Genomic DNA, 18261 nt, shown 5'->3' on the forward strand with positions numbered 1-18261 from the left:
ATCACTAAAAATTAAGAATATACTTAAAGGTTATTTTGTTTAGTATTATGAATGCTAATACCTCAAACAAGTCTACAGTTTAGAATTATAATATATTTGGATCTCTGTTACTTAAAATTTTTAAAGAATTTATAGTTTGAAATTGATATATTATTCTTCCTAAGGTTATCTAGTGAGTACACTATTTTAAAATTTGTATTAACCACCAATATACTTCTCTATTTAACTATTTGAAAGTTCTTAAGTTTTATAGAGGTAAAACTAACAGTTGTTACAACCAGCATTAGTTTTTGTTATATTTTACTTTTACCATAATAGTATATATTTATTCTTCAACTGATTGATAGAAGTAAAACATATAGAATATATGACAATACTTTCTCTTCAAATTCCATCTAAAATGCTTATCTATGTTTAAAAGTGAATGTTAGGGCTTCCCTCGTGGTGCAGTGGTTGAGAGTCCACCTGCTGATGCAGGGGACACGGGTTCGTGCCCTGGTTAGGGAAGATCCCACGTGCCGCGGAGCAGCTGGGACCGTGAGCCATGGCCACTGAGCCTGTGTGTCCGGAGCCTGTGCTCCACAGCGGGAGGGGGCACAACAATGAGAGGCCCACATACCACATTAAAGAAAAAAAAAGAAAAGAAAGTGAATGTTAATCGTGAAAATGACTATACTACCCAAAGCAATCTACAGATTCAATGCAATCCCTATCAAACTACCAATGGCATTTTTCACAGAACTAGAACAAAACATTTATTTTATTTTTTAAACATCTCTATTGGAGTATAATTGCTTTACAAAAATGGAACTGGAGGATTCAGGCTCCCTTACTTCAGACTATACTACAAACTACAGTAATCAAGACAGTATGGTACTGGCACACAAAGAGAAATATAGATCAATGGAATAGGATAGAAAGCCCAGAGGTAAACCCATGCACATATGGTCACCCATTTTTGATAAAGAAGGCAAAAATATACAATGGAGAAAGGACAGCTTCTTCAAGAAGTGGTGCTGGGAAAACTGGACAGCTACATGTAAAAGAATGAAATTAGATCACTTCCTAACACCATACACAAAAATAAACTCAAAATGGATTAAAGGCCTAAATGTAAGGCCAGACACTATAAAACTTTTGGAGGAAAACATAGGCAGAACACTCTATGAAATAAATCACAGCAAGATCCTTTTTGACCCACCTCCTAGAGAAATGGAAATAAAAACAAAAATTAAAAAATGGGACCTAATGAAACTTAAAAGCTTTTGCACAGCAAAGGAAACCGTAAACAAGATGAAAAGACAAACCTCAGATAGGAGAAAATATTTGTAGATGAAGAAACTGACAAAGGATTAATCTCCAGAATTTATAAGCATCTCATGAAGCTCAATAGCAAAAAACAAACAACCCAATCCAAAAATGGGCAGAAGGCCTAAACAGACATTTCTCCAAAGAAGATATACAGATGGCCAACAAACACATGAAAGAATGCTCAACATCAGTAATCATTAGAGAAATGTAAATCAAAACTCCAATGAGGTATCACCTCACACCAGTCAGAATGCCCATCATCAAAAAATCTAGGAACAATAAATGCTGGAGAGAGTGTGGAGAAAAGGGAACCCTCTTGCACCGTTGGTGGGAATGTAAATTGGTACAGCCACTATGGAGAACAGTATGGAGGTTCCTTAAAAAACTAAAAATAGAACTACTATATGACCCAGCAATCCCACTACTGGGCATATACCCTGGGAAAACCATAATTCAAAAAGAGTCATGTACCACAATGTTCATTGCAGCACTATTTACAATAGCCAGGACATGGAAGCAACCTAAGTGTCCATTGACAGATGAATGGATAAAGAAGATGTGGCACATATATACAATGGAATATTACTCATCCATAAAAGGAAATGAAATTGAGTTATTTGTAGTGATTTGGATAGACCTAGAGTCTGTCATACAGAGTGAAGTAAGTCAGAAAGTGAAAAACAAATACCCTATGCTAACACATATATATGGAATCTAAAAAAAAAATGGTTCTTAAGAACCTAGGGGCAGGACAGGAATAAAGACGCAGACATAGAGAATGGAATTGAGGACATGGGGAGGGGTACGGTTAAGCTGAGCTGAAGTGAGAGAGTGGCATCGACATATATACATTACCAAATGTGAAATAGATAGCTGGTGGGAAGCAGCCACATAACACAGGGAGATCAGCTCATGCTTTGTGACCACCTAGAGGGGTGGGATGGAGAGAGTGGGAGTGCAACAGAAGAGGGAGGGGATATGGGGATATATGTATACATACAGCTGATTCACTTGGTTTTGCAGCAGCAAGTAACACAACAATGTAAAGCAATTATACTCCAATAAATATGTTTTAAAAATGAATATTAAGATGTTAACAATAAGTCTTACTGACTTCCCTTGTTTATATTGCTATCATTATTATGATAATGAGTATGACAGGTTATCACATGATTATTGATTACACACAAGCTTAAGATTGCCAGAGATTAAGTTTTTGGTAGATTGTATTATATACTTAACATTATTTATTCCTTCCCCACTCTGTAGGCCGAGTATACCTTACTGCTCCATCGTTTAGGGAATTGGCCAGCCATGTGACTTACTTCAGTCAATAGAATGTAGGTAAATGTGGTGTACAGACTCTAGAATTGTGTCCATGATCCTTACCTGGTTCGTGCCCTTTTGCAATCCCTACCCCTTGAGTTTGGGTGGGACTTGTAATATGCCTCTAACTAATGGAATATGGCAAAGGTGATGAAATGTCACTTCCATGATTATATTACATGATATAAGGTCTAGTCTTGCTAGCAGATTTACTTTAGAGACTCTTCTTGCTAGCTTCATGAAGTCATCAGCCCTGTTGTCACATTGCAAGGAACTGTGGAGAGGCCTCTAGGAACTGCAAACAGCATCTAAAACTGTGGGCAGCCTCTAGGAGCTGAGGGCAAACTTTAGGAGATGAGGGTAGCCTTCAGCTTACAGCCAGCAAGTAGCTGGTGAACCTTTAAGCAGTGGATCCAGTTAAGCAATGTCCAGACTCCTGACCCACGGGAAATGTGAGACAATAAATGTGTTGTTGTAAGCCACTAACTTTGTTGTAATTTATCATTTAGCAATAGCTAACTAATATAGTGGACATGGTATACCTCACATCAGAAAAGAAGGTTTAAATACCCTTTCATGGTTTGGCTCTGTGTCCCTCAAGCTTTAGCTTTCCAACAAGAGAAGAGTGGGCCAAAGGGAGTGGCAGTACCTTTAGCTTGGGTCACTGAATGAAAAGATTCATGAGGCCCAGCCAAGCATCAAAGCTGTAACTAACCATTAGCCCTCATGTAAGAATCATAGGGAATGTTTGTTGTAAACCATCGAAATTTAGGAATTGTTTGTTGCCACAACATAAACTAATTAATTAAAAGTTGAAGAATATATTGGCTATTCAGTCTGCAAATATCAAAGCCAAAGCTAAGGAGTAATGTCATCAAGATGGTGAAGTAGAATACCAAGCCTCTGTCTTCCCACAAACATCAACAATTACATAGCTATCCACAAACAGAAACAGCTCTGGGAGACCACAAGAGTCCACTGAAGAAACTTCAGCAACACAGTGGAACAAAAAACCTAAGAATAATCACACAAAAAGAGAAGGAACAACAGCTTCATTTTGCCTGCATCATCCCATCCCCTAAGCTGACATTACTCAGTGCCAGGAAGTAACTCTCCAGTTAGAAAGAGTTCCATTGCTAGGAAAGGGAGAATGGGGTGAGGGACCAGCTTCCCCAGCCTTTCAAGGCACCACATGGAGGACCCATTTCAGTTTTTTCTCACCCAGTGACTGGCAAAGCTGAGACATATAGAGGTGGCAAGGAACAAGAAAGAGAGCAGGGCTACCAGTATTAGCTATGCAGCAGGAGAGTCCATGGTTCCCAGTGGCCTGCACTATAGAGGACCCAGCAGCCTTTGCCACTAAAGAAACCGATGGCCAGCACAGCCTGTGTGGATCTCCTGCAGATTTCACCATTTTTTGCTCCACAGGTATTCGCATTCACAGATGCCAGCTACCCAAGACCCTACCAGCTCCCTCTACCCACTCCTGCTGGAGCCTGAGATCTGTACCAGCAGCCAGCCCAGGCCTCTGTAGCCATGTGAATGCAAGACACTAGTCTAAATGCCTGTGGCTGACCCTAGCTGCTATATGAGTGCTTGGGGATAGTCCCTCGAGCTGTGCACTAGCACGCCAGCACCCTGCCTCTCATTACTGCTATGTCTGTGCCCATGGCAAGTTCCTGTAGTCAGGGTCCTCACAGCTGCTTCTGGGTCTAGATTTGGCCTTATATCCAGTCACTGGCCTTATATCCAGGTGAGCCACCAATGGGCTTACCTGCAGCTAGCCTCCCCCATCCCCTAGCTATGCACCTGCATGCCCCTTGCCTGACCTGCATCACCCACATCCACTGTTGGGCACAAACCCATGTGGAGACACTGCATGCCAACAAACAAGGCCCCTGAAACTGCTGTGGACCTGGCTCTGGTCCTGTCTCCTGTCTTTAACCTGAACCACTGGTCTCACCTGCTACAAGCCCCTCCAGGTTTGCACCTGCATAACTCTAGCTGATTTCCTTCCCTGGCCTCAACTGCTGTATGTGCACTCATGGGAAGACCCTATAGCAACAGGAGTGCATGCCAATACCCAGGTCCTCCACAGCTGCCAGTGTGAACCAACAGTTGGCCCAGTCCCTTACTGTTGGCCCTGGCCCCCACCACTGTGTGTATGTCTGCAAGCAGCCCCTCCCACTATACAGGCACCTGCAGCTGGCCCCCATAGCCAAGCATGCGCATGCCACCAGCTCCAGCTACCACCACTGCCTGCCCTGGTCTCTAGCTGCTAGACCTGGAGGTACAGCTGAGGACTCCAACAACCCCTATAGCCACTGCAACCTCACACAGTGCTCACCACACATTTATTGATGCTGTGGATCCCAGCAGCCTGAGCTGACAAGACATCATGACCCCACTCAGACCTGGAGCCGCCACATGCCCCTGAACTCGTGCCCTTCACCACCAGATCCAGGGTCACATCATGCTCCATCATGCTCCAATTGCAAGTGAAGGCCTTTCCTTACCAAAGTCAGTCCATAAAGTCTGGAAAGGGTGACTGAATCTTCAAATGTGCAGGAACCTATGCAAGACTACAGGGATCACAAAGAATCAGGGAAATATGAAACCACCAAAGGAACATAGTAAACTTCTAGTAACTGACCTTAAAGAAATGGAGTTATGTGAATTGCCTGACGAAGATTTCAAAGTAATTTTTCTAAAGATGCTGAGAGAGCTATAAGAGAACACAGATAAACAATTTAACAAAATCAGAAAAAAATACAAAAACAAAATAAAGTCCAACAAAGAGATAGAAAACATAAAGAAGAATCAAACAAAAATTGTGGAGCTGAGGATACAATGACTGAAATGAAGAACTCAATAGAGAGCTTCATCATCAGATTGGACCAAACAGATCAATGAGCTCAAAGACAGATCATTTGAAATTACTGAGTCAGAGGAACAAAAAGAAAAAAAGAATGAAAAAGTCTATAGGACTTATGGGACATCATTAAAAGAAACAATCTATGGTGTCATTGGAATCCCAGAAAGAGAAGAAAAGGAGAAAGTTTAAATAAATAATGGCTGAGAACTTCCCAAACCTGGGGAGAGATTTGGATATCCAAATTCATGAACCTAGGAGGCCACCCGATAATATCAATCCAAAACAATCTTTTCTAAGAAACATTATAATAAAACTGTCTAAAATCTAATACAGAAGGGATTTTAAAAGCAGAAAGAGAAAAAAATCTCTTATACAAGGGAACCCAGCAGAAACCTTGCAAACCAGGAGAGAATGAGATGATATATTTAAAGTGCCGAAAGAAAAAGCTGCCAACCAAGATGACTTTACCTAGCAACGTTGTCCTTCAGAAATGAAGATGAGATAAAGACTTTCACAAAAAAACAAAAGATGAGGGAGTTCATCACCACCAAATTTGCCTTACAGGAAATGCTAAAAGGAGTTCTTCATGCTGAAATGAAAGGATGCTAATGAGTAATATGAAAACATAAGAAAATATACAACAAACTGGCAATGTTAAGTATATAGTCTGATTTAGAAATCTCTAATACTGTAATAGGGTAGTATGTTGACCACATAACTCTAGTATAAAAGTTAAAGGACAAAAGTATTAAAAATAGGGAGGAGATATGGGGATATATGTATATGTATAGCTGATTCATTTTGTTATAAAGCAGAAACTAACACACCATTGTAAAGCAATTATACTCCAATAAAGATGTTTAAAATATAGCTACAATAATTTGTTAATGGCTACACAATATAAACACATGTAAATTGTGACATCAAAAACATAAAATGGAGGGAGCAAAAGGGTAGAGTTTTTGTATACAATCAATATTAAGTTGTTATTAGCTTAAGTAGACTGTTATATCAATAAAAGGTTTCCAATAAGCCTCAGGGTAACCACACACAAAGAATCCTATAATACATGAACACAAAATAGAGAAAAGAGAATCAAAGTACACTACTGTGGAAAAAAAATCAATTGGAAAGGAAGACAGTAAGAGAAGTAAAAAGGAGCAAAGGAACTTCAAAACAGCCAGAGAACAATTAATAAGCTTTTAATAGTAAGTCCTTACCTATCAAAAATTACTTTGAATGTAAATAGATTAAATTCTCCAATCAAAAGGCATAAAGTTACTTAATGATTAAGTAAAAACAAGACCCAGCTATATGTTGCCTATAAGAGACTCACTTCAGCTTCAAGGACACACATAGGCTCAAAGTGAAGGGGTGAAAAAGATATTCCACAGAAATGAAAACCAAAAGAGAGCAGGGGTACTATACTTATATCAGACAAAACAGACTTTATTTTTTTTATTGAATGAAAGATTTTTAAATTCTAAAGTGCTTTACAATTTTTATGTTTCACACACATGATTTCATTATAATCCCATAATAACACTTTTTTTTCCTCTACCCCTATATTGCCCCTCCCTCCTTCTCTCCCCACACTGGTAATCACTGTTGGTTCTCTATATCTGTGAGTCTGCTTCTTTTTTGTTTTATTCACTAGTTTGTTGTATTTTTTAGATTCCACATATAACTGATATCATACAGTATTTTTCTTCTCTGTCTTACTTATCTCATGTATCATAATATTCCCCCAAGTCCATCATGTTGGTGCAAATGGCAAAATTTCATTCTTTAGAGAAAACAGATTTTAAGTCAAAAATTGTATAAATTGGATAAAGAAGATGTGGCACATATATACAATGGAATATTACTCAGCCATAAAAAGAAACAAAGTTGAGTTATTTGTAGTGAGGTGGATGGATCTAGAGTCTGTCATACAGAGTGAAGTAAGTCAGAAAGAGAAAAACAAATATCGTATGCTAACACATATATATGGAACATAAGAAAAGAAAATGGTCATGAAGAGCCTACCGGCAAGAGGGGAATAAAGACACAGACCTACTAGAGAATGGACTTGAGGATACGGGGAGGGGGAAGTGTAAGCTGGGACAAAGTGAGAGATTGGCATGGACATATATACACTACCAAACGTAAAATAGATAGCTAGTGGGAAGCAGCTGCATAGCACAGGGAGATCAGCTCGGTGCTTTGTCACCACCTAGAGGGGTGGAATAGGGAGGGAGGGAGGGAGGGAAATGCAAGAGGGAAGAGATATGGGAACATATATATATATGTATGTATAACTGATTCACTTTGTTATAAAGCAGAAACTAACACACCATTGTAAAGAAATTATACTCCAATAAAGATGTTAAAAAAAGACACTCAAATATTTAATAATTGTGTTGAGGCAGAGAAACCAGAATAAAATATCTCCAGAATATGAAGCTCATAGTAAAGACTTCATGAATGCATCCCTCTCATAAAATATTACTACCCTCTATTTCTGAAGTGTGTACAATGAGCTAGGTCCACTGTGAAAAGTGGACCTTTTCACCACTGTGAAAAGTGGTGGTCTAAATTACTTTCTGCCCTCAAAGAGCCCACAGCCTAAAGCAAGAGACAGAAAGCATAATTATCATATCCAAATATTATATACTCTTATTAGTATAATAAAGGGATGTTTCTGAAAGAGGTGAATTCCGAGTTGACATCAAAGGACAAGCTGGAATTAGTTAAATGGGTGAAGTCAGGGGAGGGATTTTCAGGCAGAGGAACCTGTCTTTCTGCAAGCACAGAGGGATTAGACTGCATGACATGTTTGGAGAACTGGCTAGAGCTGAGGATGAATGTGAGGAGGTGTCAGGAGTCCTAGCTGGAGAAGAGAGAGGTCCGCAGGAGACAGATCACAAATGGCATTGTATGCAAGGAGTCAGGACTTTATCCTGTGGGCAGTGAGGCCAGTTAGAGGGACCTGGCCTTGTATGCCATTTGGGGGCCAGGTGTGGAGAGTGGTGTTACATGCACCCTATATTCAGAGCTTGGAGCCAGGAGGGGTATTACTTCTTTAATAACCCCAAAAGTATCTGCTTCACAGACCTGACAATGGAGCTCTAGGTCTCAGAGGGAGGGCAGAGATAACTCTAGGTCTAAGGGTCTGAGTGCCATTACAGCAAGGTCCAGAAGACATGTGATTTTCCTCATTTTCAGATTGTTCAGTAACAGACATGCTTTAGGCTATGTTTGTCAAAACCGGATTTGTCTGATTCTTAAAACAGGCTTAGTTAATAGCTACCAGGCTGTGTGAAAGTGACCAAAATTATGTTCTAAATGCATTGCATTATCTAATTTACCCACAGTCTCATTACTCTTCTCTCCTCACTCTTACCATTGCCTACTTTTCTGAAAGGAAAATAAAGCTTTCCTATTTGTAAAAGGTGTTTAAATATATAGTCATGTATGAGACTTCTAAACAGTAGCTATTTAAGCTTAGCCAAAATAAGAGATTTCTCTCAATTAGAAGTTATCATTTATTGTATCTACTAATGGGTTTGGTCTGCTATTTTACCTTTCTCAAACTAAAAAATGTGGACAAATCAGGGTACAGATGATTTTTTCCAGCACTTTGACTTATTCACATTTAACCTAATGCATTTTCAAGTTGGAAAGATTTGTCACTCATGGCCTTTTCCCAAATTATTTCCTCTGTAAAAAATATGACCAACTCAGCACCCAAAGAAGTGAGTTCCATTAATTATCCTTTTTAGATGGAAAATCAGTAGCTGAGAGGAAAATGGAAATTCAAACCATGTTGTTTCACTCAGTTAGCAGCAGTGAGCAAATCCAGGATGAAGGGACATATTTAAGAAACTTAGTTTACAAACAGAGCATGGTCTTTTAAGATTTACATTGCCCAGTAGCAGAGAGGCTTTTGCCAGAACGCTTTAGCCTGTGGCTGTGTTTGAACCGTGCACAAAATGGGCATTAGTTCCATGTGATATAAGTTAGTTGTCTTTATTAATAGTGGAATTCAACCTTTCTGTCTAAACCATCTTTAAATCCAACTTCTTCAGGGACAGGGGTTTGCCATCCTTTTGCTAGGCATTTTTAAAAAATCCCATTACAAATTCCATTCAGTCAGAAAATAAGAATATCACTGCTAAAAATTAACATAAAATATTTTAGTTATTACAGTAGCAAAGAGAGTCATGAATTTAATCTATTGCTAATAGCTGTGGAATCAAGGAAAAGTCTGTTTTGTCTTGCTCTACTAGGGTAACAAATGATTATGTGTGTATATTTCTATATATAAAGCATTATGTAATTGTCTCATTAGGATGGAAGCCTCATGAAGGTGGACAATTTGCCTGTTTTGTTCACTTCTGAATCTCTATTTAGTAAAGTGTTTAAAAGTCACAGAGATATTGTAAGGATTAAATGAGAGTTTTTGTTTAAAATTGTATATCTAGCTAGAAAAAAATAGTGGCACATATGTAAAAGTGCCTAACCTAGGGTAGGGAACTCAGTGACATTTAAGTTGACACCAAATCTAAAGAGAAAGTTTGAGGAGAAGTAGAAGATTTCCCTAAGCCATCCTCAAATTGGAGCCCAAGTAGTCCACAGGCAAAATAATTCTTTCCCTACTGCTCTGAATGGGGTATGTTCTTAGAAATATAGGTGGTCATCTTGCAGGCAGCTTATAGATGGCATTGTTCCCATCAGATGGTAGCATTGAGCCTGCCAGAAAATTCTACTTACCATGAAGACCTCCTTAGTCTGAAACATTTTCTCTGCAAGTCAGAGGAAATCTTGACCTGGTTCACAGAGCAGGATGGGTGAGGAAGGGAACCACCTTTTACTGAGGACCTACTACATGTCTAGCCTTACCAAGGATTTCATTTGTTTCCTACTTTAGCTTTATAACAACCATTAATATTCATTGAGTACTTACTGTATGCTAGGCACTATTCTAAGCACTTTACACGGATTAACTCAATAATTATTCATACTAACCCAAGGAGGTGTAAGTATTTTTGTTACCTCCAATGGACAGAAGAGGATACCCACACAGAGAAGTTTAATATGCTCACAGTCACACAACTTGTAAGTGGTGGAGACAGTATTCAAAACCAGGTAGTGTGGGTTCCAGTGTCTAGGCTTTAAACTGCCTCCCTAGAGAAGGATTATTATCCTTATTATTACAGGGAGCTTAAAGCTCCATAAATGAAGTGACTTCCCCAGGTCACCCTAACAGAGCTGTCTGATTCCAAAGCTGAGGGTGCTTTACTTTTCCTTATATGGTTTTGCTTCAATTTTACCTCAATAAAAATAATAAATCTAGCAGCTAACCTTTATTGAATGCTTACTGTATGGCAGGCATTATTTTAGGTGCTTCATGTGGATTATTTAATCTTCATAACACTTTGAGGTAGTGCTTTTTATTAGCCCCCTTTTAGAGATGAAGCTTGAGAGGGGTCAAGTAACTTGTATAGGTGACATAGTAAGTTGGTGGACTCAGGATCTAAAACCTGATTTATTTGCCTAAAGAGTTGAAGTCCTTATCTACTCTACCATACTCCTTGCCTAGAAAGATTGCCCTCTTCCCCAATAGGTCCCATCCCTATTATTCCTGCTGAAGTCATGAGATAGAGCTGAGACTACTCTTACTCCTTGTGTTGCTGGGTCTGCCAAGTCTGCAAGGGGAAGGATGTAATGACAAGCTCCCTCCCAAAACACAAATGGTGTGAATATTGTATCTTTCAGGCTCAGGCATGAACTACATGCTTACCATCAATTCAGATTTTGGTCCATAGGAATGAGACTGACAGAAATAGGCCAAAGTGTTTTTCTTTTTTAAAAAAGCACTTTTATTGAGAAATAATTCATATACCATACAGCTCACTCATTTAAAGTGTACAATTCAATGGTTTATGGCATATTCACAGAGTTGGGCAACCTTGATGACAATCTAATTTTAGAATATTTTCATCACCCCAGAAAGAAACCCCATGCCCATTAGCAATCATTTTTACCAGACCACTAGCCTTTGGCAACCACTAATCTGCTTTCTGCCTCTGTAGATTTGCCTATTTTAGACATTTCATATAAATGGAATCATACAATATGTGATCTTTTGTGACTGGCTTCTTTCACTTAGCATAACATTTTCAAGGTTCATCCATGTTGTGGCAGGTATCAGTACCTCATTCCTTTTTATGGCTGAATAATATCCCAACAAAGTTTGTTTATCCCTTCCTCAGCTGATGGACATTTAGGTTGTTTCTACTTTATGGCTGTTATGAATAACGCAGCTTTGAACATTTGGGTACATGTTTTTGTTTGAATGCCTGTTTTCAATTCTCTTGGCTATATGCCTAGGAGTGGTATTGCTAAGTCATATGGAAACTCTATGTTTAGCATTTAAAGAAACTGCCAAATTGTTTTCCAATATTGCCACATCATTTTACATTTTACCCACCAGCAATGTACGTGTTTCAATTTCTCCATATCCTTACCAACACTTGTTATTGTTTGCCTTTTCTATTATAGCCATCATAGTCAGTATGAACTGGTATCTCATTGTGGTTTTGATTTGTATTTCCTTAGTGTTGAGTATTTTTCCCCATGCTTATTGGTCCTTTGCATATATTCTTCAGAGAAACGTGTATTCTGATAAAAAGAAAAAGTCTTTGCCCATTTTTAATTGGTTATTTTTTCATTGTAAGAGTTCTTTATGTGTTCTGAATAAAAGCCCAATATTAGATACTTTTCCAATTATGCGGATTGTCTTTTCACTTTATTGATGGTATTGTTTGAAGCACAAAAGTTTAAAGTTTTGATGTATTCCAATTTATTGATATTTTTGTCACTTGTGCTTTTGGAGTTCTACTGAAGTAATCATTGCCTAACCCAATGTCAGGAAGATTTATTCCTATGTTTTCTTCTAAGAATTTTGTAATTTTAATGCTTACATTTAGCTTTATAATCCATTTCAATTTAATTTTGTTGTGTGGTGTAAGGAATAGATCCAACTTCATTCTTTTCCATTTGGATACCCAGTTGTCCCTGCATCATCTGTTGACAGACTATTCTTTCTCCATTTTATTGTCTTGGCACCATTATTGAAAATTAAGTGACCATAAATATGAGGGTTTATTACTGTACTCTCAATGTTATTCCATTTATTTATATGTCTCTCCTTGTACATATACTGTCTTGATTACTGTAGCTCTGTAGTGAGATTTGATTTTGAAATTAAGTGTGAGTCCTCCAATTACGTTATTTTTTAAAGATTGTTTTGACTATTCTGGGTCCCTTGAAATTCCATATGAATTTTAGGTTTGACTTTTCCATTTATGCGAAGAAACCAGCTGGGATTCTCATAAGGATTGCACTGAATCTGTGGGTCAATTGGGGAGTATTGTGATCTAAACAATATTAACTCTTCCAATCGATGAACATAGAGTGCCTTTATTTAGATTTTAAAAAATTTCTTTCAATAATGTTTTTAGTTTTCAGTATAAAATTCTTATACTTCTTTTGTTAAATGTATTCCTAAGTATTTTATTCTTTTTGATGCTACTATAAATGAAATTGTTTTCGGATTGTTCATTGCTAGTGTATAAAAACAGAAGTGATTTTATATATCAGCCTTGTATCCTGAGACCTTGCTAAACTCATTTAGGCAGGTAGCTGTGAGCAATATGAGAAGAGCAAGAATGTGTCTGGGTTGGAAAAGAATGAATTAAGTAAATCAGGACTCGAATGATGGTTACTATGTACTGAGCCTGTTTGTGATAAGCTGGTGCTTCTCAACTTTTAATATGCACGTGAATCTCCTGGGAGTCTAGTTAAAATGCAGACTATTATCATTGGGTTTTGAGTGGAGCCTGGGATTCTGCCTTTCTAACAAACAACCTCTTGGTATATAGCTGGTGGCTATCATTTATTATTTTTAAGCCACAACAGTCTTGTAAGAAAGATACATATTATTGTTTCCATTTTACAGATAAGAAAATGAACTCAGAAGTTGAGCAAATAAGCCAGATTCATAGAATAAGAAGTAAGTTGCAGAATCAGGATTTGAACACAGTTCACTCCAATACCCAAACTAGGCTCTTTCTACTGTACTGCACTGGATATCTGGAATAGGAGGAGATCAGTTGGGATATCAATAATGTATGGATTGGGGGGCAAGTAAGATTTTCAGGGTCAGAGGAGCCGCCTGGAGTGTATTTGGGTCTAAATCTTGAGATTATCTTGGAAAGCTGATCAGTGACTAAGAGTAAAGGTGGGAGACTGAACTATCAGGTAGAAGTCAGATGATACTAGTAGAGAGAACTCAAGATTGGAGGAGGTCTAGAAAGTGGCTCACCTCTGATCAGGATAGACTCCAGAACTGGACTCTGTATACTGCTGAGGTCTACACTTGAGATCATGCCTATTGTTGACTCTTCCTGAATTCTCAGTTATTGTACTGGGAATAATGAATGGTGTAGCATCAATGCTATCCCTGAGGGGCCAGCGTAAGGGTTTAGGGATGTGGGTAAGGCTGTGATCATACGGTTACCTATGAAGGACTATGGATAGGTGACCAAATTCCTTTCCAATACTTTTCAGCAGAATATTAGGGAATTTCCATGACCTTAGTCAAAACACGTGAGATAATTTTTTTTGTCCTTAGCACCTTTTATTGAAGTATGACCCTTGATGACAATCTGGCAGGCATATCAATGTCAGCCAAGAAGGGAGTGGTGGAGGACACAAATGCAGAAACAATAAATTCAGAAAAATAATAGCTTCACATGGGATAGATGACCCCCCCCCCCAACATTTGTACAACAAACACTGGTTCTTTCTCTATAGAAATTGCCCCCTGCCCCACCCCCCTCTAAAGACCTACTAATCTTCAAAGAATACAATATGCTATTACAGAAATATTATTGGCATAGACAACTCCTTTGGCAAAGACAGAGGGAGACATCAAGCTCCAGACAGGAGAAAGTGGCCAGAAATGTGCCCAGCTTCCTCCATTTGGGGCCTGCTACTGGCAGAGCAGCACCTTTAGGGAGGCTGAGGTTAAGGCTGTGGCTCCGGTGCCCCTTGGCAGCATTTTGGCACATGAGGTGAAATGGAAAACAGAACCTGAACCTGGCCTTGAAAGAGGCTTTTCATCTTTTCACCCTCTCCGTTCCTCAGCTTCCAGTCTCTCACTTTCTAGGGCTTTTTTTTTCAGTGTCTCTGTCCTTTCTCTTGGCTTCCCCTTGAGCATTTACTGCTCTACCCTGGCTGAGTCTGCAGCTGGTGGGACTCAAGGAGACTCAATTACCCAGAGCCCCTTACACTGATTCCTCTCTAAATTTCAACCACTGTGCTTACACATTAACCACTGTGGCCTGTACGGGGAAATCCCTTGCCCTGCCTTCCAAACTGCTACTCCCTGGCAGGCCTTGGTGGAGGGCTGAGCACAGGAAATGAGAACGGGCAAGAGATATTGCATCTCAAGTAATACCGGCGGCTTTGCAGTGCTATCACTCATGATGGGCCTGCCACGTCAGCATGGTGGAGCATCTGTGCCTGTCTGGTAGTTCACCTTTGTCTGCCGAGCTTCACTGCTCAATATAGTATTAAGTGCTTTGGAAACTGTCCCTCCGTGTGAAAATGAGCATTCTTGTACTCTGATCCCAACTTTAGAATAATTGGAGGTGGGATAAGGGACACAAATAACAAAGTCAATAGTACTTTTAGTCTGATAAACTTAAGATACAATCATTCTAATGCTGACTAGAAAAGCCCAGGCCATGGTCATGGTGTCCAGGTAAGTGGCCACTTTTTTCCCTGGGCTATATTCCCAAAAAGCTGTTCTGACAACAACAACAAAAAATATTAGAATGTTGGGCTACATTGGCCTCATCCTCCCCAATAGAGGACATCTCCGCCTGCTCACTGTTTAAGAGCCTGTTTACAAAAAAAAAAAAAAAAAAAAAGATGGCAACCACAGCCTCTATTCAAAGCATTCCCCCATCTCATGCAACCTTGGCTTAGGTAAACCTAGCCCTTTATAAGCCATCAGCCTTCCTGAATAGAGTAGAATCCTCCACTTGATGGGAGAATGGCAGGTTGACATTTTAACAGTGGTTCTGACAGCAGCAGTGTACTAAGAGCATACTCAGGGCACCCCTCCCCACAGGACACCCTGCTGGCCAAGATTCTTCCATTGTTTCCAAATACAATGAAGAGGAAACGGAAGCCAGCAACCAGTATTTGTAGCAGCAGCAAAGTTCCTTGGCAAATTCTTTGGTTGAATGAGGCACCCCTGCTGCTACAGTTAACCTCCAAGGACCCTGAGGAACTGAGCAGTAACTAGAAGTGATGCCAATGCCGGGTTGGCTGCACAGGGCTGTGCAATACCAAGCATGGGCCCCAGTTAGCAAGGAACAGAAGACTGAGCTGGGTAACAGGGCAGCATTTGGCCACAACTCCCTTCCTGCCATCACCCACCTGAGGGCTTTTCCAAGATAGAAACTGGCTACCGGTGGCCACAGCAGCAGCATTCATTATTTGTGTGCCTAAGATCCCGGCTGGATTATAACTTGCTCTGGCGGGCTGGCCCTGGCTGGAGCTTCCAGCTACCATGAATTTCGGTTCCTCGAGCCAGGCCACAGGATAAGAAAACAATTAGATAGAGGAGCTCTTCCTGAGCTCACCTGTACGCCTTCCTTAGCTTGGAAATGGTAGAGAAATGGGTGAACCTTTGTCCCTTTCAGATTTCTTTGGTTTCAAGAAAAAATAAGAAGCAGTTGAAGCCTGTTGGGGAACTCTAAGCTCATGGTCATCCAGACTTCAAGGGAAGTATATGGCCAGGCCACAGTGGGGAAACTCTGAGTTCGAAGTGAGAACTCCTTCCTTAGACACTTGTTAGCTATGGTGGGAAGAATTCAAGGCCTTGGCACTTGCTTACCTAGCCATGGTGAATTCAGGCTGATCTGCAGAAAATGCTTTCCTTCTGGGCTAACTTTTCCCTCTCCAACTCCCCTCTTCTTACCTTAGTAGTTAAAAAAGAAAAAAAAACATCAAGACGTAAAAATAAATAAAATCAAAAGGCCATTTAAAATATAACAACAACTCCCTCCCCCCAATAATAAAACATGTATCCAGAAGTCAGCTTTAGTAGAGCTATTCATGGCCCATAGTGTGAAGCCCTTAGGGTAGGCACCTGTAACTCCCAGCAGTGAAAAGGCACGAGGAAACAGGAAGTGGTAGGCCAAAGTCTTAGGACAGGAGGAGGGCCACACTAGCTGGGGATGAAGATAGGCCTCCTCCCCCTCAGCTAGATAATGGGAAAGGCAGGGGTAGAGCGAGTTTGTTTAAGCATAGCTCCTTCTAGCAGGGCATCGGCTGATTCCCAACCTCTGCTCACATTCTGTTAAATGTCATTTCTCCTTCTGTGCTTCCTACTGCAAAGCTGGGGTGAGGCCCTGAAGCTGGTGGTAGGTGAATGCCCTCAAGACAGCCAGATCTCTGTGGGAAATGGCTGGGCCATGAGCCCTGGGGAAGAGTGGAGCTGCACAGGCAACTTCTCTCTGAGACATCGAAGGCTGATGATGGTGTGGGGGCGGGGGGCTGAGTACATGATGTTCCTGGTGTCCTAGTACAAAGGATAATGAAGGCACTTTGTTGGTCCTGTGTGTGGTGAATGCTTGGCCGTGCCAACTGTGGGAAGGAGAGTGTGGTTGTATGATCACACTTTGCTGCGGCTCCTGCTTCTTGCTTCTACTCCCTTGGGTAGAAGCTTGGGGCCTCCCCAGGTCCTCTTAGCTGGTTGGGAACACTGCTAGGTTAAGGGGCAGTGAGAGACGTCCAGGGTAGAGAATATGGAACAAACTGCTAACTAACTGTTATCTACTTGCTAACAAAGTGCTAACAAGGATTGAAAGCGCTTCCCATTATGGCGGGGCAGGGATGGTGCAGGCAGTCTGCTGGTGGAATTAGAAATTACTGGGCCCCAGGAGTAGGCTCTCCCTGAGACATTTGAGTTGCTCTTCCCCGAGCTTGATCTTCTCTTCCAGCTCTCGCTGTTCAATGATGAGAGCAGATTTCATCTTCACAAAGTGCTGGTAATCTTGGAGCTGGTCCTGAGGCAGATAGCGGGAGACCATACCAAACACCAGCTTCTCCCGGCGCTCCATGTGCTCCTTCAGCTCCTTGGCATCTGCCAACTGCCCTGTCAGCTGCTGCTTCTTCTCTATCAGCACCAACTGGGGAAGCAGAAGACCAATAAGGGCTATCCCAATGACCAGTCATCTGCCCGACCCAGTGCTCCACCAGTGATGCTCCCACAAAGCCACTAGCCCCTCTGCTCAGAGATCAGTCCTAGATTTCTTGCCCTGAAGTCCACCTTCATGCAAAAGCCTTTCTTTCCTGTAGCAAGGGGAGGATAAACATGACAGCGATTCTGGATGGGGGATGAGCAATCACCTCTTTCTATCTCTAAACTGTTGTTAATCTGTGGACCACCACTGGGATTGGGGTGGGGGAAGGCTCTGACAAAGCCAGCTCGTACACCTTCCATCTGGTAAAAAAAAAAAAAACATCGCTGTGATGATGCTTTCAAAACAGTGTGTGTCTCTGTATGAGTGTGTGTGTGTATATGTATCCATGTGTGTATGCACAAGCATATGTGCCTTTCACTGTGGGTTCAAATTTGTATCCAAGAACCACTTGGATAGAAAAAGGTAATGCCATTTGGGTTT

General features: G+C 40.5%; 1 protein-coding gene across 1 annotated transcript in view; it reads right to left on the reverse strand.

The window, feature by feature from the left end:
- Positions 1-17496: 17496 nt before the first annotated feature.
- The window catches only part of SHROOM4 (shroom family member 4), a gene marked incomplete at both ends in the record, with an annotated part of 202497 nt that continues 201732 nt past the window's right edge, over positions 17497-18261 (reverse strand). The window contains 1 exon segment of the mRNA XM_079727446.1: positions 17497-17766. Within this exon segment, the coding sequence (XP_079583572.1) occupies positions 17497-17766 (270 nt within the window).

The sequence above is a fragment of the Hyperoodon ampullatus genome (genome assembly GCF_949752795.1).
Source record: "Hyperoodon ampullatus genome assembly, chromosome: X".
In the NCBI taxonomy this organism is placed as follows: Eukaryota; Metazoa; Chordata; class Mammalia; order Artiodactyla; family Ziphiidae; genus Hyperoodon; species Hyperoodon ampullatus.